Here is a 25,342-nt window from a genome sequence, read left to right as displayed (position 1 = left end):
TTTTTCTTTCTTTCTTTCTTTTTTTTTTTAAACAAGTAAAAAAAAACCCAGGATCTTGCTCTGTCACCCAGGCTGGAGGGAGTGGCGCAATCTTGGCTCACTGCAACCTCCACCTCCTGGGCTCAAGCCATCCTCCCACCTCAGCCTCCCAAGTAGCTGGGACCACAGGTGCACACCACCATGCCTCGCTAATTTTTGTATTTTTTGTAGAGATGGGGTTTTGCCATGTCACCCAGGCTTGTCTCGAACTACAGGACTCAAGCGACCCTTTTGCCCCAGCCTCCCAAAGTGTGGAGATTATAGGCGTGAGTGAACATGCCCAGCCAGACTTTTTATTTTCCTTTTCCTTTTATTTTTTCCTTCCTTCCTTCCTTGCTTCCTTCCTTCCTTTTTTTCTTTCTTTCTCTCTCTTTCTTTTTCTTTCTTCCTTTTTCCTTCTCTCTCTCTTTCTTTCTTTTCTTTGTTTCTTTCTTTTTATTTTTCAGGTAGGGTCTCACTCTGTTGCCCAGGCTGGATTGCAGTGGTATGATCACGGCTCACTGTAGCCTTAACCTTCTGGGCTCAAGTGATCCTCCTACCTCAGCCTCCCAAGTAGCTGGGACCACAGGCACACACCACTATGTCCAGCTAAGTTTTTTACTTTTTGTAGAGACGGCATCTCACTATGTTGCCCAGGCTGGTCTTGAACTCCTGTGCTCAAGCAATCCTCCCACCTCAGCCTCCCAAAGTGCTGGGATTACAGGCATGATCCACAGTACTCAGCACCCCAAACTTTCTTCAAAAAGTCTGTAAGGACTCAAAGCCGTGACAGAAAGGACTTGCACATTCGGTATCACTATCCCCTTGAGAGACAGTGAGGTCAGAACACATCTGTCTTGTCAGTGCTATAACCCCAAAACCCACCCTAGGGCTGGCAGACAGCAGGAGTTTTGTGTTTGGGAGGAGGAAGTTGGAAGTTGGAAGGAGACAGGTGATTTTGCCTCTGAGTTCCAGAAGAAGAAATGACTTCCCAGAGAATCAAAGCTTCCTGCAGAGGAACAAGCAACAGCATAGTTTGAAAGAACATATTGCATGAGAGTGGGACCCATGGGGTCTCAAACTCAAATGCCTACAGGGCCTGACAAATGGGGCCATGAGCCAAGTAAGAGGAACACAGAGCAAGTGCAAGGATAACTAGCAAAAGACCCTTAGGGCTAGAGATAATCTAGAGAAGAGGAGATAGTGGTCAACTGTGGAGTGCATGACCCATCTAAAATTGGGGTCAGGGTGGGCCAGGGGCCACCACTGCCCAGACCTAGGACAATTCCAATGCAGGAATGTGGGCTCCGGACAGCGAGATATTCTACTTTTTCCAAGAGACATTGGGATTCTGGCTTTTTATGTGAATTTTCCCAATTTAAAAATTTTGGCACCAAGCGTGATAGCTCGCACCTGTAATCCCAGCACTTTGGTAGGCTGAGGAGGGAGGATCACTTGAGCTCAGGAGTTTTAGACCAGTCTGGGCAACATAGTGAAACCTTGTCTCTATTCTAAAAAATGGCATCCTCTTTAAACTTTTAGAAATATGGCGTGAGCAACTTTTTGTGGGCCTAACGTGACCTTTAGATGACCAAAATGTTAGATATAGACAGATGAGTCTAAAATCTGAAACAGATGTACTTACAAACAGTATTCTGGCCTACAACAAAGATATCCTCAATCACATAACCTACTACGTGAATAGGAAACCCTGGAATTGGGCGGTGCCCAATCTGCTCAACTGTACATGGCAGTCTTGACATTATAACTCTTGAAGTTATCACTCTCCCCAACCCTAGTCCAATTCAACAGAAATGCTAACCCCCATTCGTCAAGTCTCCAAACCATGAGAAGAAGTCTTTCACCTGTCTTGGTCACTAGAACTGTGCAGCAAGAGGAAGGCCATTTGGAGGAAGCTTTAGCCATCTTGACCAGATTTGTTCTGTTCTCTAGGGTTGTGAAATTCCGTCGCACAGGTGAGAGTGCAAGGTCAGAGGACGACACGGCTTCAGGAGAGCATGAAGTCCAGATTGAAGGGGTCCGCGTGGGCCTAGAGGCTGTGGAGCTGGATGATGGGGCAGCTGTGCCCAAGGAGTTTGCCAATCCCACCGATGGTGAGAGGGCCCTGCAGTTGGGGAATCAGCCTGAGCCACTGTCAAGGTTGCCTCCCCAGCAGGCAATTGCAGAGGGCTCTTATGAAGGGGCAGTTGGGAGGGCCCAGAGGGCCAAGGGGTGGAGCTGGAAGTGGGGGCTGAGCCTACATGGCTTACTTCAGCAGGCAGGGTTACATCACAATCCCTGCCAGTTAGCATCATTGCACATCACTTGGCTGAGGATGGCAGTAATGATGATGATGATGACAAAGATGATGATGGTAATGATGATGATGGTGGTGATGATCATGATGGTGATGATCGTGATAGTAATGTGATGATGGTGATGATGATGGTGATGATGGTGATATGATGGTGATGATCATAGTGATGAAGATGGTGATGATAAAGATGGCAATGGTGATGATAGTGATGATGATGAAGATGGTGTAGATGATGGTAATGATGATGAAAATGATGGTGGTGGTGGTAGTGATGATGGTGATGATAGTGGTGGTGATGATAATGATTGTGGTGATAATTATGGTGATAGTGATGATTATGGTGATGATGATGATGATGGTGATCATGATGATGATCATGATGATAGTGATGAAGACGGTGATGATAAAGTTGGCAATGGTGATGATGATAGTGATGATGATGATGAAGATGGTGGTTATGATGGTGATGGTGATGATAGTGATGATGATAATGAAGATGGGATTATGATGGTGATGATGAGGATAGTGATGATGATGATGAAGATGGTGGTTATGATGGTGATGATGATAGTGATGATGATGATGAAGATGGTGTTTATGTTGGTGATGATGATGATAGTGATGATGATGATGAAAATGGGGTTATGATGCTGATGGTGATGATAGTGATGATGATGATGAAGATGGTGTTTATGATGGTGATGATGATGATAGTGATGATGATGGTGGTGATGATGATGATGGTGGTGATGATGAAGATGATGATGATGGTGGTGGTGATGATGAAGATGATGATGATGGTGGTGGTGATGATGAATATGATGGCCGTGGTCGTGATGATGCTGATGATAGTGGTGGTGATGCTGATAGTGAAGACAGTGATAGTGATGATGGTGGGGATGACAGTGTAATGACAATGGTGGTGATGTTGGTTATGATGATAGTGTGATGGTAATGGTGACACTGATGATGGTATGGGAGCAGCTAACATTGGCTGAGGATTTACTCTGTGCCAGGCACTGCTCTAACCAGTTTACATGTTTTATCCATTTAATCCTCACAACAGTTCCAATTGGATCTATTACCAACATCTTCCCCATTTTGCAGGTGAGGAAACTGAAGCACAGAAGGGTTAAGTATCTTGCTGAGAGTTATACAGCTAGGAATTAGCCAATTTGGATTTACGCCCAGGCAATCCGGCCTCAGAGCCCACATTCTTACCCATGACCTTGTGCTGCCTCTGAGGCAGTGCTGTGGGACCTTGTCTCCAGCTTACTTACTTACTTCTTGATGCTGACGAATGAAAACATTCTATGCATTCCTGAAAAGCCTCAGATTCCAAATCTAAGAGTGGACTAATGACATGAATGCACAGCCTACTGTTGGCAGAGATAACGTGGCAATAACAGGGGATGGAGGGAAGCTGAGGCTTTACTCTCAGTCTGATCTGGGCTCTACTCCCAACTCTGTGAAACACAGGGCAAATCCATGTCCTCCTCTGTAAAATGGGGCTAATACTAGGCCTTAACTCATAGGATTGTGATGGGGATTAAGTGAAATAATGCACATCTAGCTTTTGGCACAGTGCCTTGCAGATAGTGAGCACTCAGTAAATGCCCCACAATAGTGTTACTACTGTTCTTATGGATGATATATTTTGCTGGAGGAAACCACAACCTGCTAATGTGATCAACACCAGCTTACACTTCTGGAGAAAATTATGGTTGACATACAAGGCCCATGGTTGAAATTCCAAAAAAAGGACACCTCCCAGCAGGTGCTGATGAGATCCTTGGAGGTCACCCGCAGGGCCACCCAAGCATCCTCCTTTAGTATTTTTATTTTTTTCAGGTGGAAACTCACTCTGTCACCCAGGCTGAAGTGCAGTGGTGCAGTCTCAGCTCACTGTAACCTCCGCCTCCTGGGTTCAAGTGATTCTCCTGCCTCAGCCTCCTGAGTAGCTGAGACTACAGGCATGCACCACCACACTTGGCTAATTTTTGTATTTCTAGTAGAGACGGGGTTTCGCCATGTTGGCCAGGATGGTCTCAAACTCCTGGCCTCAGGTGATCTGCTCGCCTTGGCCTCCCAAAGTGTGCAGCCACCGTGCCCAGCTGTATTTTTACTTCTTAATTAACTGTTCACTTTGGAATTATTTTAGCTTTGCAAAAAAAAATGCAGATATAACATAGACAGTTCTCACATACCCTTTACCCAGCCTCCCCTAATGTTAACAACGAAACTAAAAAATTAACTTTGGTGTGCTACTATTAGCTCAGCTCCAGACTTTATTCTGATTTCATCAGTCATTGCAGTTGTGCTGTTCCCAGATACAATCCAGCATAGCACATTGGGTTTAGTGTTTTAGTTTAGTTTAGTTTTGTTTTTTCAATTTTTTTTTTTTTTGAGACAGAATCTTGCTCTGTCACCCAGGCTGGAGTGCAGTGGCATGATCACAGCTCACTGCAACCTTGAAACCTCCCTGGCTCAAGTCATCCTCCTCCCTCAGCCTCCCAGGTAGCTAGGACCATAGGCGTGAGCCACCACTCACAGCTACTTTTTAAAAATATTTTTAGTAGAGATGGGGTCTCAATATGCTGCCCAGGCTGCTCTGAAACTCCAGGTCTCAAGTGATCCTCCTGCCTCAGCCTCCCAAAGTGCTGGGATTACAGGCATGAGCCACAGCATCCGGCCATCTTTTAATATGTTTCAAAACACTTATTAGTTTATAAATTATATCTGTGTTTTTTCCTGAGCATAAAAATAACATCTGTTTATTTGGAAAGCGTTCAGACATTAAAGAAATGCTCAAAGTAGGAAAGTGAGTGTTGTTTTCAAAGATGAGCCTGGTAAGCAGTTTGTAAGACGTCCACTCAGTCTTACTTCCCCTGCTTGGCACACACACACATATATACATTTTATCACAAAGGCAGCTCCTACGGCACATACCTCTCCACAACTTTCGCTTTTCACTTAACAACATAGTGTGCACATCTTTCCATTGGAGTGCAGATGGAATTGTGCCTTTCAAAAGTATTTCAGGCCGGGCACGGTGGTTCACATCGGTAATCCTAACACTTTGGGAGGCTGAGGTGGGAAGATAGCTTGAGCTCAGGAGTTCAAGACCAGCCTGGGCAACATAGTGAGATCTCATCTCTACAAAAATAGAAAAAAATTAGCTGGGCATGGTGGCATGGGCTTGTAGTCCCAGCTACTTGGGAGGCTGAGGCAGGAGGATGACTTGAGCCCAGGAGATCGAGGCTGCAGTGAGCTATGATTGTACCACCGAGCTCCAGCCTGGGCAACAGAGCAAGACCCTGTCGCAAAACAAAACCAAAACAAACAAAAAAGTATTTATTTTTTTTTCTGGCCATGGAAGTAGTAAATTGTAAAAGGAAGTTAATTCTCATATAATTTTTTCCTTCCTCCCTCTGACAACAAACAAATTAAACCATAATTCAAAGTCTTGTATCTATTCTATGGATAGATACATGTGCATATATATACACCCACATGCATACATTTCCAAGAATAGAACCATGCTAAATACCTTGTTGTTGATCTTGTTGTGTTTTTAAACATTAATTAACAATATACTTTGTGTATCTTTCTATATCTGCACATTCTTATTAACAGTTGGGTCATATTTCCTAATGTGGATATTTAATAATTTATATATGTATAATATCTACTTAATTTATTTAGCCAACCCCCTATTGATGGACATTCTAGGTTTTTCCATTTCTCCCGTTGTAAGTCATGCTGCAGTTGTAGGACATCACTTCATATTGGAATATTTTTCTAGGATAAGTTCTAAAAGCAGCATGTGCTGCCTTTAATTAGCTTGGCTGGGGACCACCCCAGAAAACCCCACACTAGGACAACTGCAAGGTGCACTGATTCCTTCCTTCCCTCTCCCTTTCTCCTTCCCAGATACTTTCATGGTGGAAGATGCGGTGGAAGCCATTGGCTTTGGAAAATTTCAGTGGAAGCTGTCTGTTCTCACCGGCTTGGCTTGGGCAAGTATTTCTGGGGGCAGTGGCTCAGCCTCCAAGAAACCCCCATGCTGCTCCGCTGGGTTTCCATGGTCTGCAAGGAAGGACACAGTTCTTTGCACATGGAGCCTTTGCTTGAATTCCAATCAACAAAATTTATGTGGCGTGATAAGTGGTGATAACGAGGTCTGTGCTTGAGGAGAGCTGGGTGTGCTTGGCAGTTGCCCCCAAGAAGGAGTTGAAGTTTCTAGCTAATTAAGTGGCTTTCAACTCTTTGGGCTCAGGGCTACTATGAGATTATGATGTCAGCTGTAGAGCTCTCCCTAGAAAAGCAGGCATAGATTAAAAATGTGCCTTCTGCTTCAAGATTCTCATGCTTCCTCATTCAAATCCCCTAGCTATGGCAAACAGCACAGCTAAACCTTTAATATACTTGAAATTAATTTTTGTGAATGGCAGGAGATGGTGATCTAAATATATATTCTTCCAAATGGATCGTCAATTTCCCCACAACATTTCCCCCACTAATTGGAAAAGTTGCCTTTATCGTGTACCAAATTCCCTTGGCCACATGGGCGTGCTTCTAGATTCCATGTCTGTTCTGGTCTGTCTAGTCTCATAAAGGTACATGATGTTTAATTGCTGGGGATTCCGAGTCTGTTTTAACGTATTAAAAGGTCACACTTGTTAACTATACTGACAATTATATTCTATTCTACATGAACAAATGACCTATAAGCCAAAGACAAGCCAGTCTTTAATTGCACTAAAAATATCAGTCTCTCTGCCTCTATAAAAATGTTTTTTTCTCAGATTTTAGAAATATGTTTTCCCACTTCATTTGCCACGTGTCCATATTTTTTAAAACACAAAAAACACATACAAAAATAATATGAAATGTCTATTTGTCTATTCCTGCAGTGGTAATGCATGGTTTTAACTGCTGGAGCTTTGAGTGTAGTTTGGTGTGCAGCAGGGCACTTGGCAGCGGGTAGAGAGGGGTGCGCTACAGTCTCTGTCTCTGGGGTTATGGACTTGGCCAGCCTTCCCCAGCACCAAGCAGCATCCTGGCCTCATGATGTCTCCGTCCTCTCTGCAGATGGCTGATGCCATGGAGATGATGATCCTCAGCATCCTGGCGCCACAGCTGCATTGCGAGTGGAGGCTCCCAAGCTGGCAGGTGGCATTGCTGACCTCGGTAGGCAGCCCAGCAGCTCCCTCCTGTTGCATACAGTTCTGCTCTGCTGGGGTGTCCTGCAGAATATCTCCCTTCTCCTGCTCAGCCAAAAAGAATTAAGGCTCAGCCAAAAAGAATTAAGCCCTGATGGCAACACTGTCCCATCCCCACCTCACATATCCTAGCAGGTTTACAGCCAACTCGACTCCACCTGGAGGTCCAGCTACTTGGGAGGGTGTCCCAGGCATCCTGTTCTGTTGCTGGGAGCTTGAAACCCACCTGTGCATATCACTTAAACTCTATATGCCTGTTTTCTTGGCTGCAAACAGGAGATGCCAATCCCCACACCCCTAGGATGATTTCAGGACTGGAAACAACACAGTGCCTGGCATAGAGTAGGTATTCAATAAATTGGAGCTATTGCTCCCTGGAATTAAGGCCTGAAGGAGGAGGCTGCAGAACCCTCACTTTTTGTCAGGGAGAGATCAGCAGCAACCTCTTAAAAGAGAGAGGAATGGACCGGGCGCAGTGGCTCATGCCTGTAATCCCAGCATTTTGGAAGGCCGAGGTGGGTGGACCACCTGAGGTCAGGAGTTTGAGACCAGTCTGACCAATATGGTGAAACCCCATCTCTATTAAAAATACAAAAATTAGGCCGGGCGCGGTGGCTCAAGCCTGTAATCCCAGCACTTTGGGAGGCCGAGACGGGCGGATCACGAGGTCAGGAGATCGAGACCATCCTGGCTAACCCGGTGAAACCCCGTCTCTATTAAAAAATACAAAAAACTAGCCGGGCGTGGTGGCAGGCGCCTGTAGTCCCAGCTGCTCGGGAGGCTGAGGCAGGAGAATGGCGTAAACCCGGGAGGCGGAGCTTGCAGTGAGCTGAGATCCGGCCACTGCACTCCAGCCTGGGCGACAGAGCGAGACTCCGTCTCAAAAAAAAAAAAAATTTAAAAAAATAAATAAATAAATAAAAATAAAAATAAAAATAAAAATACAAAAATTAGCGGGGCATGGTGGCGGGCACCTGTCATTCCAGCTACTTGGGAGGCTGAGACAGGAGAATTGCTTGAATCCGGGAGGCAGAGGTTGCAGTGAGCTGAGATTGTGCCATTGCACTCTGGCCTGGGTGACACAGCAGGACTTCACCTCAAATTTAAAAAAAAAAACAAAAAAACACAGAGATTGAGAGAGAGAGGAATGGCCAGGCTGGATAAGAGGATAATAATGATAATCACAAAAGCTAATACTTACAGAGCATTTACTGTGCAAAGGCCTTTACCTACATTGCATACAATATATGCATAATGTACATGTGCTCTTTAATCCTCACAGACCTATGAGCTAGGCACTATGGTTAGTTGAGCAAGATGAGGCACAGAGAGGTTAATCACTTGCTCAAGGTCTGTGATCTCCATCAGTGTTGGAGTCATTGCCAATTCAGGATGCCTCACAGAACGTTGTTTTTTGTAGATAACTGTTCTGGAATGGCCTGAGTGCCTTCCACACAGCATGGCCCAATCTGATATTAGCAATAAGGTTGTGAAGTTCAGTGGGAAGAGTTTCATGGCACATACACCTGTGTTTTTGTGGTTTAGTCACCTCCAGATGTGTGACCTTGAGTGAGGCACTTGATGGCTATATTTTGTGGCCTGCAAAATGGGGGTGATAAGCCTGTTTTTCTGTGTATTTTGTTAAATACACACAGCCCCTAGCACACACCAGGGGCTGAGTCCATGATACTTGTTTTTTATATTCCTCCTCACCAATATCTCCTAAAGAGTAACTACAGGCTAGTCGCGGTAGCTGATGCCTATAATCCTAGCACTTTGGGCGACTGAGGCGGGCGGATCACTTGAGGCCAGGAGTTCGAGACCAGGCTGGCCAACTTGGTGAAACCTTGTCTCTACCAAAAATACAAAAATTGACTGGGCATGGTGGCACGTCCTGTAATCCCAGCTACTCAGAAGGCTGAGGCAGGAGAATCACTTGAACCCGGGAGGCCGAGGTTGCAGTGAGCCGAGATCTCACCACTCCACTCCAGCCTGGGCAACAGAGTGAGACTCCATCTAAAATAATAATATTAATAATAATAACTGCAGGTCTGTGTTTTTGCAATGTAGGGCCTTTCTGGTCTCCAATTTACTGAGCACTTATTTTGGGCCAGGCTAATGGTTTTGCATACATTACCTCTTTAACCTTCTCAAACCTATGAAAGAGGTGCTTTTATTACTGTCACTTCTACAGATAAGGAAACTGAGGTTTAGAGAGGGGCATTGACTTGCCCAAGCTCAGACAGCCTGTAAGAGGCAGAATCAAAAGCCAGGCCTGGCAGGCTCCGAGCCCCTGCCTCGGGCTACTTTCTTGTGGTATGAGGTTTAGACTTGTAGGCTAGGTAGAGCCATTAAGTCTCATGGGTGAATTTTCTATGGAAAAGCTAGAGTCCTGCAGGAGTTGGAGACATAAAGTACCCAGGGAGGATGCTACAGATACACATTGTTGCTGCAGGAAACACTGCGCAAGATTACCGTAATTATTATGATATAGAAGCAGTGCTCTGCTGTGCCAGAATCTCTCCTTTTGAGGAAAATGGGTGTTTTGAGAGATACTTAACTCTTTCAGGATGTAAGAATATCACTTAGCACATGACAAAGGCAACACTTTATCCCAAGACAGTAATCTTCAAACATCTTGGTTCTAGGTTAATCTAGAAAAGAATTAAATAAAAACCATGTAGAATCCAGGACTGTCACATGTTTTTACATTGACACGAAATTTTTAAAATTGTAGGTTGCAGATGATACCATTGCCAGTGTGCTGAAATATAAAAATCAAAATAAAATTATCATATCACTTTTTAAAATGTGTCTAGTAAAGTGGAAAAATGGAAATACTTACCTGATATCTACCATTATTTGTTTTAAAATTACATGAACAAGCTCTTTAGAGGAATTTAGAAGTTTTGCATTGATTTTTTCTTGGAACTTATATTTCCATTCATTTCTCCATATAATTTTATCTTAATGTAATTTTTTTTTCTGAAATAGGGTCTCTCTGTGTCGCCCAGGCTGGAGTATAGTGGTGTGATTTTTGTCTCACTGCAACCTTTGCCTTCTAAGTTCAAGTGATCCTCCCACCCCAGCCTCCTGAGCAGCTGGGAACAAAGACACATGCCACCATGCCCAGCTAATTTTTTATGTTTAGTAGAGACGGAATTTCACCATGTTGCCCAGGCTGGCCTAATGTAATGTTTTCTTGCTTGAAAGGATCACATTCATTACCCTATGATAATTCTCTGTGACAAAATACATACATTTTAAATTATTAGTTTTAATTCTCTGAGACAAGAAGGCTCTAAGCACTCACACTTTTCTCCTACACTGACTTATCATTATAATTTTTAGTAGTACACAATAGACCACGTAAACAACATATAATTTTGATAAATAATTGTTAATCATAAGCAAGGTTTTATCGGAAATGTATCCCTTAATGAGTGGTGTGGAACGTTTCCCAGATATTTTATGTATTCCTGAATGATTATTGCTAAAGTGAGACAGGGTTCAGCACCAGGTCCATTCCTATTTGTCATTTTTCCTGAATGAATGTGTATGTGAAAATCTTTGTTCACATAAAAAAAAATTTGAGGAACTGAAGGAGTTTTGTTAGAACTCAATAAACTGATGCCACTTGATTTTTAAAAACACTCTCCAAATTGTGTGTGCCAAAGAGCACACAGCTTTCATTTCTGAAAAATTATGTTCCATGACCTGACTTGCCGACAGCTTGATTAGACTGTTCTCCAATTCTGTTGAAAGTAATAATAAAGGTATCGGAACCCAGATGACTTGCAAAAGTCATCGGTAAGTGCATCATCAGTGCCCCTTCTGAGGCACTCTGAAGGGTTTACATTCAAAAGCAATGCCTTGGTCAGACTGGCCTAGAGAGGCGTGGCTGAGAAAGACGGAGTCAGGTAGGAAATGGAGAAGAAGACCCCTAACATGTTTTTAAGAAAGAGTCTGTGGGGAAGTTGTAAACTTGGAAATGAATTCCCTTAAAATGATCCATTCAGGGCCAGGTGTGGTGGCTCATACCTGTAATCCCAGCACTGTGGGAGGCTGAGGTGGAAGGATCCTTTGAGACCAGGAGTTTGAGACCAACCTGGACAACAAAGTGAGATCCTGTCTCTACTAAATAAATAAATAAATAAGATTAGCCAGGCATGGTGGTGCACACCTGTAGTCTCCCCTACTCGGGAGGCTGAGGTGAGAGGATCACTTGAGCCCAGGAAGTTGAGGCTGCAGTGAACCGTGACCACACCACCGCACTCCAACCTGGGTGACAGAGCAAGATCCTGTCTAAACAAACAAACAAATAAATTATACATACATAAGCTGTGTCTGCTTCTCCCTTGGAATGCTTCTGTGTACCATCCCCACTCCCCACCCTCGGACATGCCACAAGAAATGCTTTCTGGGTCAGACCAAACTGAGACTGTGCCCTCCCCTTTCTGGCCGTCAGTTGCCGTATCTGTGAAATGGGGGTAATAGAAGCACCCACCAGGTAGGGCTACTGTGAGGATGCAGTAAGACGTGTGCATAAAGCCTTCGGCATGGTGCCTGGCACTTAGAGAGGGAAGAGCACGGTGATGAGGCGCCTTAGAGAGGGAAGAGCATGGTGATGAGGCACCAGTCAGCCTGCTTGGGCTTAAGACTTGCCACTACTCTCTCCTTTCAGGGAGGTGGAGCAGGTTTCTTTTTCTTTTTTTTCTTGCAGTTTTTTGAGACGGAGTCTCGCTCTGTTGCCCAGGCTGGAGTACAGTGGCCGGATCTCAGCTCACTGCAAGCTCTGCCTCCCGGGTTTACGCCATTCTCCTGCCTCAGCCTCCCGAGTAGCTGGGACTACAGGTGCCCGCCACCTCGCCCGGCTAGTTTTTTGTATTTTTTAGTAGAGATGGGGTTTCACCATGTTAGCCAGGATGGTCTCGATCTCCTGACCTCGTGATCCACCCGTCTCGGCCTCCCAAAGTGCTGGGATTACAGGCTTGAGCCACCGCGCCCGGCCCGGAGCAGGTTTCTTAATCTATCAGAGCCTGGGCTCCCCATTCTGTCATATGAGTAGGATCATTCAAATCTCACCAGCTGTTACTCCAAGCATTAACAATGTAACAATGACTTTGCCTCCCACACAATGAGTAGTTTCTCTTACTTGTAGTTTACAGCTCCCATGCCAGCCTCCTGTGTGCCTGTTTTTCCTACTTTCTAGCCTCTACCTTGCAGCCCTTGGTATTTTCTCAGCAGTCAGGCAAGTGTTTCTTTAGGATGGTGTGAAACTTGTCAAAAGCTAGTTCTGGAGCCAGAATGCCTGATTCCAGTGCAGGCTGCACCACTTAACACTCTGTGAAACTGGTCATGCAATTGCCTCTCTCTGAGTCTCAGTTCCCTCATCTGTAAAATGGGGATAGTAATAGCACCCTCCCCACGGGATTGTTGGGAAGCTTGCAGGAAGCACTTAGTGTCTGCCCTTTGTCAGGCTCTCAGTGAATGTTAGATCATTGTTGTTACCTAGAGGGTGACATCACCACTTCCATTTGTTGTTCCCTTTCTGTGCAATGATCCAAGTCCTCTGTCTAATGAAAACTGTCTTTCCCCCCACAGGTGGTCTTTGTAGGCATGATGTCCAGCTCCACGCTCTGGGGAAATATCTCAGACCAGTACGGCAGGAAAACAGTAAGGCAAATTTACTCTTCTAAATGCATGTCCTCTGGGTTCTCTTGGTGATGCTCTGGACAAGTAGCAAACCCGTTCTGCGTTAGCAATTGGGAGGCCTAATGAGGATTATGTTGAAGTACAGTGAGAAGACATTGCTGTAAGGCTGCTGTGGACTCTCTTCAAAGCACACATTCCTAGTGGGGCCCAAGCATATGCATTTCAGAATCTAGACAGTCAGTGCCTACTCATATCCCCTGGGCTGGAATCATTTCCTCATTACCCCTGGCTGGGGCAGTCAAAGGATGGTAGATAAAGCCATTGATTCTCTCGTCCTAAAGAGAGCCATTTCTCAAATTTTGGGTTTTTTGTTTTTGTTTTTGTTTGAGACAGGGTCTTGCTGGAGGGCAGTGGCACAGTCTTAGCTCACAGTAGCCTCAACCTCCCAGGCTCAAGCAATCCTCCCACCTCAGCCCCCCAAGCAACTGGGACTACAAGCGTGCACCAATACACCCAGCTCATTTTCATATTTTTTGTAGAAATGGGGTTTCACCGTGTTGTGCAGGCTGGTCTCAAATTCCTGGCCTCAAGCAATCCTCCTGCCTTGGCCTCCCCACAGCTCTGGGATTACAGACGTGAACCACTGCACCCAGAAAACAATTTCTCAATCCCAGCAGGACTGAACTCCAGTGTCTGCTGTGGGAACCTGTTCATGAAGACACCCTGAATTACCTTGCTTCCCTTCCCTGTCTCACTTCTCCACTCCCCTACTGGAATCTGCTCAAATAAACTATCTTTACTAGGATCCTTATCTTAGAGCCAGCTTTTGGGAGAGCCCAGACATGATATGAAATGGACTTGCAGACAAGAAGGAACAGGGAACTTACAGCTCAGGGCCTTGACATCAGGTGGACCCAGGTTCAGTCTCAACTTTGCCACTACTGGCTGTGTGATCTTGGGCAAGCAAATTGACTTTTTTTTTTTTTGGAGACGGAGTCTTGCTCTGTCGCCCAGGCTGGAGTGCAAGCACATGATCTCAGGTCACTGCAAGCTCCGCCTCCTGGGTTCAAGTGATTCTCCTGCCTCAGCCACCCAAGTAGCTGAGATTATAGGCACCTGCCACCACGCCCGGCTATTTTTTGTATTTTTAGTACAGATGGGGTTTCACCATGTTGGCCAGGCTGGTCTCAAACTCCTGACCTCAAGTGATCCGCCGGCCATGGCCTCCCAAAGTGCTGAGATTACAGGTGTGAGTCACTGCGCTCAGTCAAATTGACCTCTCTGAGCATCAATTTCTTAATATGAATAAAGAAGAAAATAATAGAACCTGTATTGGAGGGTTAAGAGAGATGAATTAGGGTTAATTGAGGTGTAAATCACTGTTTCTTTTGTTTTTTCGAGGCAAGGTCTTGCTCTGTTGCCCAGGCTGGAGTGCAGAGGTGCAATCATAGCTAATTGCAACCTTGACCTCCTGGGCTCAAGCAATCCTCCCACCTCAGCCTCCCAAGTAGTTGGGATAAGACTTGTGCCACCATGCCCAGTTAATTGTTTTTTTATTTTTTGTAGAGAAACAGGGTCTTACTATGTTGCCCAGGCTGGTCTCAAACTCCTGGCCTCAAGCAGTCCTTCCACCTCAGCCTCCTAAAGTGCTGGGATTACAGATGTGAGCCACTGTGTGAATCTCTTTGTACAATGCCAGGCACATGCTAGGCACAGGACACATGTAAACTGAAACTCCAAGTATAACATTTCTGACAAGTCCCCATGCAACGTCAATGCTGCTAGTTTTGGGACCATACTTTGAAAATGATTGGTTTAGACTAAGAATAACCTACTACTGGAGCTGGGAATGGGCTACTTGAACAAACCTAGAATTCTGTTAGGAAGGAAGAAGTGAGATCTGGATGCTGGGTAGGTAACAGGCAATCTCCACTACAACTAGCAAGTCATGGGCTGAAAATAAAATACTGCGTTGTATAGCAGGCATGATACAAAGTATGGTTCATGCATTAGCTCATTCAATCCCCATAATAACCATTGAAGTAGGTACTATTATCACTCTGACTTGATAGAAGAAGAAACTGAGGCACAGAGAGTGGGCAACTTACCCAGGGCCACACGGTTTGTGCATCACAGAGGCAGGTCTTGCTCATTCTAAGTCTAGAACTCTGTCTTCACTGTGATGCCAGTGGCTTGAATCAGTAGGTGCTCCAGAAGCAGGTGATGGCTCAATGAATGAATGAACGTTCCAGCAATGCCACAGAGGATGCAGACTCCTGCTGCATCCCCTCTCACTGCTACTGCGCAGGAAACTTTGGCCAGTAGACACCTGGAAGATGGTGATCAATATAATTGCCAAGAAATGGTGATTAATATAACTGCCAAGACTGTAACTCCGGAGGTAGCAGGCTGGAAACTAAATGCAGCCATGATGGGCCTCGGGGTCTTGACTGGTGATGGGGCTGGAGATGGCAGTTGGAAAGTCCTCTCTGGGGCTCCCAAAGGAAGCAAAAGCTGGTTATTTCGCCCCTGTTAACCCAAGAAGGAATTACTCTGGTCTTCAGTGGCAGCTCTCTAGATTCTGCCCCCATCTGCCCTCCCACCCATTTCCTGTTTCTGGAGCATATGAGTGATGGCACAGTGATTTTCTGGTTGGAAGAATGAACAAGAGTTTAAGGACAGGAGAGAGGAAGGAAGGAAGGAAGGAAGGAAGGAAGGAAGGAAGGAAGGAAGGAAGGAAGGAAGGAAGAAAGGAAGGAAGGGGGGAGGGAGGGAGGGAGGGGAAAAAAGAAGGAAGGAAGGAAAGAAGAAGCGAGGGAGGGAAAAGGGACAGAGGGAGGGAAGGAAGGAAAAAAGGAAGGAAGAAAGAGGGCTCAGCGCGGCGGCTAACGCCTGTAATCCCAGCACTTTGGGAGGCCAAGGTGGGCGGATGACCTGAGGTCAGGAGTTCGAGACCAGCCTGACCAATATGCTGAAACCCCATCTCTACTAAAAATACAAAATTATCCAGGCATGGTGGCACATGCCTGTAATCCCAGCTACCCAGGAACCAAGATGGCGCCATTGCACTCCAGCCTGGGCAACAAGAGTGAGACTTCATCTCAGAAAAAAAAAAAAGAAAGAAAAGAAAAGGGGGAAAGAAGAAAGGAGAAAGAGAGAGAGGTAGGAAGGGAGGGAGAGAGGAAGAAAGGAAGGAGGTAGGGAGAGAGAGCGAGGAAGGGGGAGAAGGAAGAAGAAAAGGAAGAAAGGAGGGAGGGAAGGAGGAGGGAAGGAAGGAGAGAAGAAAAAACACCTCTGAAAATAAAATAGAGTCATTTTTGCTTTGATGGAGCTGAGCAGCCGTTGAAAGAACTGTAAAGCTGTGGCTGTCTGAGGCTGAATCCAATGTTAATCTTTAAGCCTTTAAAATAATCAAAGGAGGCCAGGAGTGGTGGCTCATGCCTGTAATCCCAGCACTTTGGGAGGACAGATCACCTGACCTCAGGAGTTAAAGACCAGTCTGGGCAACATGGCGAAACCCCATCTCTACAAAAAATACAAAACTTAGCCAGGCCCAGTGGCGCGCGCCTGTAGTGCCAGGTACTCGGGAGGCTGAGGCAGGAGAATCGCTTGAACCCAGGATGGGGAGGCTGCAATGAGCTGAGATCATGCCACTACACTCCAGCCTGGGCAACAGAGCAAGACTCTGTCTGGGAAAAAAAAATTCATTTATTTGTTCCTGAGGCAAACATGCACACACACACACACACATGCACACAGACAAACATGCGCACACACACACACACACTTCAGGAATCCATAATGAGGAAATTTGCTGAACCCAAGTTCTGCTATCCAATTGCTGAATTATAAAGCAGTGAGGAATATAACAGAAAATGAGTAAAAATACCTTAACTTTGGGCTTGAATCTGACACTGCATGACTAAAGCAAGCCACTCCCCATCTAGGGCTGAAATTTCCTTATTTATACCAGAGGAAGCTGGATTAGAAAACACAGATATTCATAGCTACCATTCATTGAATCCCCAAAACGAAAGGGCAGGTTGGTTTTGTCCCTGTGTCTGTTCTAATCATTTATTAGAGGATGCCAGAAACATGGATTTGAGGAGTCAGAAGGTTCAGTGGGACAGTGCTGTGATTGACTAGTGATGTCTGCCACAGGCACAGGACTGAAGAGCGTGGAGGGAATTTAGTAAACTCCATGAGGAAAGGGGCTGCATTTGTTTTGTTCACTGAGTTGGCCCCAGAGCCTGACCTCCCTGGCTCAGAGTGCACACTCAATAAATACTTCTCGAGTGACTGAGCTGCAGTGTATGAGAACCAGACCTCCTTGTTTCCACTTTCTGCTACTTTCTTATCCTCTCCAGAGCAGCAACTGCCTGATGAATGTTCTTTGTTGACCTGGAAAGTCCACAATGCACAATGGTCATTCATGTAGGATCCCAACTTCCCTTGGAAGAGTATGTTTACTCTGCCACTAGGGACAGTAATTCACTTGGTGTTCCCACATAGACATCTTCATGTTTGTGAAGGGCCTCAGAAGAGGAAGCTCTAAGCTGGGATTTTAAAGAGATTTATAGAGGAGTTTACAGAAATGCCATTTACTGAATTTTGCAGATTGCAAACGTGTTTTGGCACCTTCCAAAATAGTAGTTCTCAGTGCAGGGCCGGGGGCACTTGGCAATGTCTGAAGACATTTTTGATTGTCACACCTCGGGGGAGGGGTGTGCTACTGGCATCCAGTGCATAGGGGCCAAGGATTCTGCTCCATAGCCCACAGTGCATGGGACAGCCCCCACCACAAAGAATGACCTGGTCCAAGATGTTGGCAGTGCTGAGGTTGAGAAACCAGATTCTAGAAAACATGTGCAGGCAATATCACCAAGTTGCAGTGATGTGGCATCCACTCTTCATGATCTTTCTTCATCTCCTGGGCCTGCTCAGCCCTCATTTCTTTCTTTTTTTTTTTTTTTTTAATTGAGACAGAGTCACACTCCGTTGCCCAGGCTAGAGTGCAATGGTGCGATCTTGGCTCACTGCAAGTTCCGCTTCCTGGGTCCAAGCGATTCTCCTGCTTCAGCCTCCCGAGTAGCTGGGACTACAGGCGCATGCCACCAGGCCGGGCTAATTTTTGTATTTTTAGTAGCGACGGGATTTCACTGTGTTAGCCAGGATAGTCTCGATCTCCTGACCTCGTGATCCACCCACATGTGTCTCCCAAAATGCTGGGATTATAGGTGTGAGCCACCATGCCCGGCCTCAGCCTTCGTTTCAGTATTTACCAAAGAAGCTCATTTTGACAAATGAAATAATGCAGTGTCACTGTGAAAAGCCTGGGTTTTGAGGCCAGACTGCTTGGGTTCAAATCCCAGCTCCTCTACTTAAAGACTGCATATTGGGCAAGCTATTCAACTTCCCTGTGTCTCAGTTTTCTCATCTGTAGGTGGGATAATAATAGCCTCTCCCATGGGGCTGTTATGAGGAGTAAATGGCCCTTGTACATAAAGCTCTTGGCACAGAGAAAATTACATAAACGTCCATTATTATACCTATCATTTGCCAAGCTTGGGGTGCCCGTAAAAGGCAATGCCAGCATTGAAATGCAGGCACACCTGGCTCCAGGGTCCACATCCTTAACCCTGACCTTGGCTGCTGGGAGACATAACTGAGTTATCCCTGAGAATTTAGTTGATTAGTTGAACATTCATCCATCCCAAATAGAGGAAGCCCAGGATGGCTGCCCATATGGTGTCCCACCAGTTCTCCCAACCAGCTTGATAAATTCCATACCCAACATGAAACTGACCTGACCAGAGGGAAAGAGAAAGTGTCCCCAGATTGCAGAGCTTCCTCCTCCCCAGCATGGAATTCTGGCCCAACCTCAGAAAGGACAGATCAGATTCTAATTATAAAGCTTCCCCAGAATTCCCCCAGGAACACTGGACAAGCCAGGCAGCTGGCGAGCCTTGACAACTACCGAGAACCTCCTTGATCTGCCCTGGCTCAGCAGTAAGGTTCCTGCCGGGGCGTTCACTGCGTGATGTTGCGGGGCATTCACATACGGGGATAGGACTCAGTGAGCCACTTCGGTTCCTACAGGAGTTTCTACCACCTGGGAGTTTGTGGCAGCCGCAGAAAGGCGAAGGCAACTGTAGGTGTGTGGTCTTGAAGACATGGAGATAAACACATCCAGGTTTATATCACAGCGCAGGAATGGACCCTGTTGACTGAGGTGACCTTGGGCAAGATCCTTCACCTCTCTGAGCTTCAGTTTCCCCATTTGCAAAACAGACTCCATAATAGGCACTTTAATGGGGGGATTAAATAAGAAAATGTAGCCAGGCGTGGTGGCATGTGGCTGTGGTCCAGGCTACTTGGGGGCTGCAGTGAGAGGATCGCTTGAGCCCAGGATTTTGAGGATGTAGTGAGCTGTGATTGTACCACTGCACAGTCCTTGAACTCCTGGGCTCAAGTGCCTGGGTGACAGAGCAAGGAAAGGAAAAGAAGGAAGGGAGGGAGGGAAGCAGGGGGAGGGAAGGAAGGGAGGGAAGGAAGCGGGGGGAGGGAAGGAAGGGAGGGAGGAAGGAAGGAAGAAAGGAAGGAAGGAAGGAAGGAAGGAAGGAAGGAAGGAAGGAAGGAAGGAAAGAATAAAGAAAGAAGGGAGAAAAAGTGTATAATACACTTTGAATATGGTATGGAGTGGTCACTATCTAGTTCAAAAGCTATTAGGTCTATCTTATCTTTAAGAAGGAAGTGGAGGTGCCTGGCAGGCGCTCAGACTCCCTCTGAGGATCCCTGGGGGCTCCTCGACCTGTGAATATTGTCCTTTGGTTGAACATGTTAGAGAATACCACGGGCCATGTTTGGCCCACGGGTGCCAGGCTTTCTAGGCTACAAGTGGCAAACTGTAACCCATAGGCCAAATATGGCTCCCTGATGTGTCTTATGTATCCTGCACAACGTTTTAAAGGATTTTGAATCAGTTGCCTCCATTTCAAAAGTGACATCTTGCATAAAAATAAAGTTATGATGTTTTTGGAAAATCAGGTAATCTGGGCCTGGAATCCATTTTGTCATGGTAATTTTTGGCTAGAGTTGAACAGAGGCTGACAAGACAGGGCAAGTTCTCTGTAATTCCGCCAGGCCCCCCATCCTTGCTGTGTTACACTTGCATTGTGCGTTTATGTTCTCTGTCAGAGGTAATAGGGAGCCATCAAAGGCTCTAGAGGAAGGGAGTGGCTCATTCGAGGTTGGAAGTTCTGGCTCCAACTTTGGCACCACAGACTGATCTTCAGCAGATTGCTCAACCACTTGGGCCCTTGCTCTGCTAATTTGTAAAGCAGACATGAAAATAATAACCTTTGTTCACAGGGCTGCTGTGAGGACCCAGCGTAATGATGTGACAGCGGTGAATGAAATGCAAATGAAAGTTCCATGAAGTCAGAGACTCTGGCTGTCATGTTCCCTACGGTAGCCCAGGGCCTGGCAAACAGCAGGTGTTCAATATATGCATATTTTATGCATGAATGGATGAATAATATATATATATCAGTATCTTTAATGCTGGGTCCACAGCATGTGTTCAACATGTATTTATTGAGTAAATGAATGAATGGGTGAAGAATATATGTCAGTGTCTGGTATACAGCAGGTGCTCAATACATGCTTATCAAATGAGCAAATTAATGAATGCATAATGCCTATGCACCTACCCTGGAGCCTTATATACAGGGGATGCTCAATAAATGTAAAAAGAAGGGAGAGAGGAAAGGAGGAAAGAAGGAAGGAAGGAGCTATCAATCTATAAAGGGCAGAACAGATACTAGACTGAATGCCAGTCACAGTTAATGAGAAGCCCAAAGGCCCGTGAGACATTCCTGCAGAGTCCCACACAAGCTCTTGGGTGGGGCTTGCTGGCAGCACCCCCTGCTTTTGTAATAGCCGTGACAGCCCTTACACAGGGTTGCTGAGCCCTCATTTTGGGGCAGCTGGAAAGCCGTGGCGTCAGCAGACAAATGCAGAGCCAGCTGCCGCCTGCTGCGACCAAACAGGACATATCAGTGTGTCTCTGCTGCCTGGCAGGGGGATAATACGGCTCCTAGCAGACCTTGAAGGAGGGTTAATTCCCATGCACTCATCTCAGTGCCTTCTTTTCTCCCACTGCTGCTAATTAAGTCTTGTGTTTGATTCAAGACTCCTTGGATGCCAAGGAAGAAAGTCCCTATTAAGTTAGCTTAAGCCAAAAGAAAGGGATTAAATGTCTGTATGGCCAGTACCCATGTCACAGTCATGGATTTAGGAGTGCAAAAATGTTGCTTTATTATTTTCATCGCTTCCTAGACTTTAGTCAATCCTGTACCACCTATTATCTTATGTACTTAATATCTTTCTTCTTTCTTTTCTTAAATTTAATTTTTGTAGACCAAGGTTCTCGCTATGTTGCCCAGATTGGTCTCAAACTCCTAGCCTCAAGTGATCCTTTTGCCTCAAGCTCTCAAAGTGCTGGGATTACAGGCATGAGCCACCTTGTCCTTAACTTAATAACTTTCTTCATATCAAACTGCTTTTTAAAAATCTATCACCTGTAACATGGGGCTAATAAAAAAATTGGAATATATTTTTGGAAAGTGAAACTATAGAGTTTTAATTGGAAGATCAATAACAATTGTCTTACGTAGGAAGTGTCTGCAAAAATAAATGCAACACAAATAAAACAATGTTATTAAATTCTAAGTTGTGGTTGTCCCAGTGCCTTCTGTGTTAAATAGAGAGCAGAGTAGCTATTCTTAAAAGGTGTCAGCTGGGTGTGGTGGCTCATGCCTGTAATCCTAGCACTTTAGGAGGCTGATGCGGGTGGATTGTTTGAGTCCAGGAGTTCAAGACCAGCCTGGGCAACATGGTGAAACCCTGACAAACATGGCAAAACCCCTTCTCTACTAAAAATACAAAAATTAGCTGGCCATGGTGGCACAAACCTGTAATACCAGCTACTCAGAGGCTGAGGCAGGAGAATCGCTTGAACCCAGGAGGCGGAGGTTGCAGTGAGCTGAGCTCGTGCCACTGCACTCCAGCCTGGGTGACTGAGCGAGACTCTATTTCAAATAAATAAATAAATAAATAAAAACAAATAGAGATAAATAAATAGGTGTTAAAAAACAGACTGGCACCTCACGGACTCTTTCTCTTTGACATAATCATAAAAATGAAGGAAAAGAAATAACTTTCTTGTGAGGAGATGCAAAGTTATTTAAAATACTCTCTCTGCCACCTAAAGTCATTTTCTAAAAGACCTGAAATCATCTGGTAGGCTTCCAAATTTCCTCGCTCATCTCCTTTAATTCACTTTCAAAAAATCAGTATGTTTCATACTTGCACCCTAAAGTATTCCCCTGGGGGACAGGAAGGTGAACTCACCCTTGGAGCTCTGGGAAGGGTATTGCAGAAAGAGGCCTGCCCCAGACCTCACAGAGCAGGTTGAAAATACATGCGAAATTTGCATTTTACCCTCTCATATTTGGCATTGATTGTGATATAAAAATAGTATTTGTTTATTCTTAATTTTTTTTTCAATCTCTAAGGGTAATTAACACTCCAGGAATATGTGCCATGTTTGTCTTTCTTATCTTGTTTTGTTTTGTTTTGAGATAGAGTCTCGCTCTGTCGCTCAGGCTGGAGTGCAGTGGCATGATCTTGGCTCACTGCAACCTCCACCTCGTGGGTTCAAGCAATTCTTATGCCTCAGACTTCCGGGTAGCCGGGACTACAGGCACCTGCCACTCCGCCTAGCTAATTTTTGCATTTTTAGTAGAGACGGGGCTTCACCATGTTGGCCAGGCTAGTCTCGAGCTCCTGGCCTCAAGTGATCCGCCCGCCCCAGCCTCCCCAAATGCTGGGATTACAGATGTGAGCCACCGCGCTCGGCCCCCTGTTTGTCTTGAAGCATTGTGTCCCTCTGTGGTTCTTGACCCTATTGAACACATGCCTCCTTTACTTCAAAAATGTCAAAAATTTGCCTCTGTAATCCCAGCTACCAGGAGACTGAGGTAGGAGGATCGCTTGAACTCAGGAGCTCAAGATCAGTGTGGGCAACATAGCAACACTCCATTTCTTTAAAAAAGTGAACAATTCGAATAATGACTTCTTAACTATCCAGAAAAAACTTCCAAAGATAAAATAACCTAGTCACTCACATACTTTAAAAAAGAAATCAGCCGGGCGTGGTGGCTCACACCTGTAATCTCAGCACTTTGGGAGGCTGAGGTGCGTGGATCACTTGATCCCAGGAGTTTGAGAATAGCCTGGGCAACATGGTGAAACGCCGCCTCTGTAAAATATACAAAAATTAGCCAGGCATGGTGGCACACATCTATGCTTCCAGCTGCTTGGGAGGCTGAAGTGGGATGACCACTTGAGCCCGGGAGGTTGAGGCTGCAGTGAGCCGAGATCGCACCACTGCACTCTAGCCTGGGCAACAGAATGAGACTCTGTCTCAAAATAAATAAGAAGAAAGAAATAAGTTCTTTGTTTGGTTTGCAAATTAGGAGGATCTAAGAGTATGTCATTCATTAAAATAACTTCAAAATGAGTTTGCCAACACAGGAAACCGCCTTTATATTATGTTTTATTCTTCATAGTAAAAATATCACTCAGTACACTTATACTTTGATATAGTTTTATCCTGGTACAATAGATGTTAGAATAATGATGCCAAGATAAACTTGTCAATGAGAAAAAGAAAGAAATCAGTTCTAAAGTGCTAACCAGGAGGGATAAATTTAAAACATCATTAATAAAATAAAATTTATTTTTAATATGCAAATGTTTACTTACAACTCTGTCTAGATGACAAGGGGTCAGTCAATATCTGCCCCTGATTTAAATACGTTTGGATTTAACTGAATATTATTGATGCTTTTTCTTTACATTTGACCTTTTAAAATAAGGTTTAAATCAGTCCATTCATAGATAAACCCTGTGAATGAAAGCTGACACTGAAGTTTCCCATCAGTGACTCAAATGCTGCACACAGCGTTGTCATTGACAGCATGGTTTTCTGAAAAGAATAATTTTGTAAAGTTCCGGGTAAAACAAAGTAAATTTTCTTTTGACTTATCTGAAAGTGGCGTTCCTGAAAAATTAAGTGTGTATTCAAACTATGCCAAAAAAAAAAGTCTTGAATGTGTGAAACAGAGCAAAAGGTCTAGGTGTAGATCATCAGAAACAGAGTTTCAGCTGCATGATGGGCGGGCAGAACATTTGAGATGGTATGAGATGCAGGACAAGTCTATTTTGTCTCCTGTATTGTGGAATATCTGACATATCTGGCCCAGACTGGCATTCAATGCCAATCATTGGGACAACCAAGAATGTCTCACAATTTTCTTACCCACCCCCTATGGGTTGGCACTCCCCATACAGAGGACTCCAGTATCCCTTTGGTTGTGTAGGCTTCCTTTAGTGTGACCTCATTATCGGCAGCTCTCAGTGCAGTGCAAACGCTACCTGGAGGCACTGAAAAGCCCTTGTGATTCCGTGTCTTCCTTCTCCGCAGGGACTGAAGATCAGCGTGCTGTGGACGCTGTACTATGGCATCCTTAGTGCTTTTGCACCCGTGTATAGCTGGATCCTGGTGCTCCGGGGCCTGGTGGGCTTTGGGATTGGAGGAGTTCCCCAGTCGTAAGTAAATACTGTTCATGGCCTGGGTCGGGAGGTAGGGGCTGAGATGGGGGAGCAGGGGTGCAGAGATAGCTATACCAGGGCTTCCAGGATCAAGGAGCTATGGTGTAGCAAGAAAATAGCATCATTATCAGTATTGTTAGGATCAACAACAGCAGCAAAACAACACAATGGCTGGAAGGTTGCAAGCGAAATAATAATGCATCTAGCATGGATGGACTGTTCCAGTTGGACGCATCGCAGCAGCCCAAGAGGTGTGTGTTACCGTATTATTTCAATCTCTGTTTTACAGTTGGGGAAACTGAGGCTCGGAGAGTGAAATCATCTGTTTGAATCACATGGTGGGTAACTACAACATCCATGCTTTTAGCCACTATGAATGCTGCTTTCCACGCTCTTCCAACCTAAACACAAGGCAGGGGATGATGCTGACCACATGTCACCCGGGCAG

The 25,342-nt window shown here is 45.2% G+C and overlaps 1 protein-coding gene across 1 annotated transcript in view; it reads left to right on the top strand.

The window, feature by feature from the left end:
- Positions 1 to 25,342, top strand: part of SVOP (SV2 related protein) — a 108,067-nt gene that overhangs the window by 30,320 nt on the left and 52,405 nt on the right. The window contains exons 2-6 of the mRNA XM_025402740.1: positions 1,972 to 2,132; positions 6,269 to 6,354; positions 7,430 to 7,528; positions 13,165 to 13,236; positions 24,767 to 24,891. Of these exons, the coding sequence (XP_025258525.1) occupies positions 1,972 to 2,132; positions 6,269 to 6,354; positions 7,430 to 7,528; positions 13,165 to 13,236; positions 24,767 to 24,891 (543 nt within the window). The remainder of the gene's footprint in view (positions 1 to 1,971; positions 2,133 to 6,268; positions 6,355 to 7,429; positions 7,529 to 13,164; positions 13,237 to 24,766; positions 24,892 to 25,342) is intronic.

The sequence above is a fragment of the Theropithecus gelada genome, chromosome 11 (genome assembly GCF_003255815.1).
Source record: "Theropithecus gelada isolate Dixy chromosome 11, Tgel_1.0, whole genome shotgun sequence".
Lineage (NCBI taxonomy): Eukaryota > Metazoa > Chordata > Mammalia > Primates > Cercopithecidae > Theropithecus > Theropithecus gelada.
This window is presented reverse-complemented; position numbering and strand designations above follow the sequence as displayed.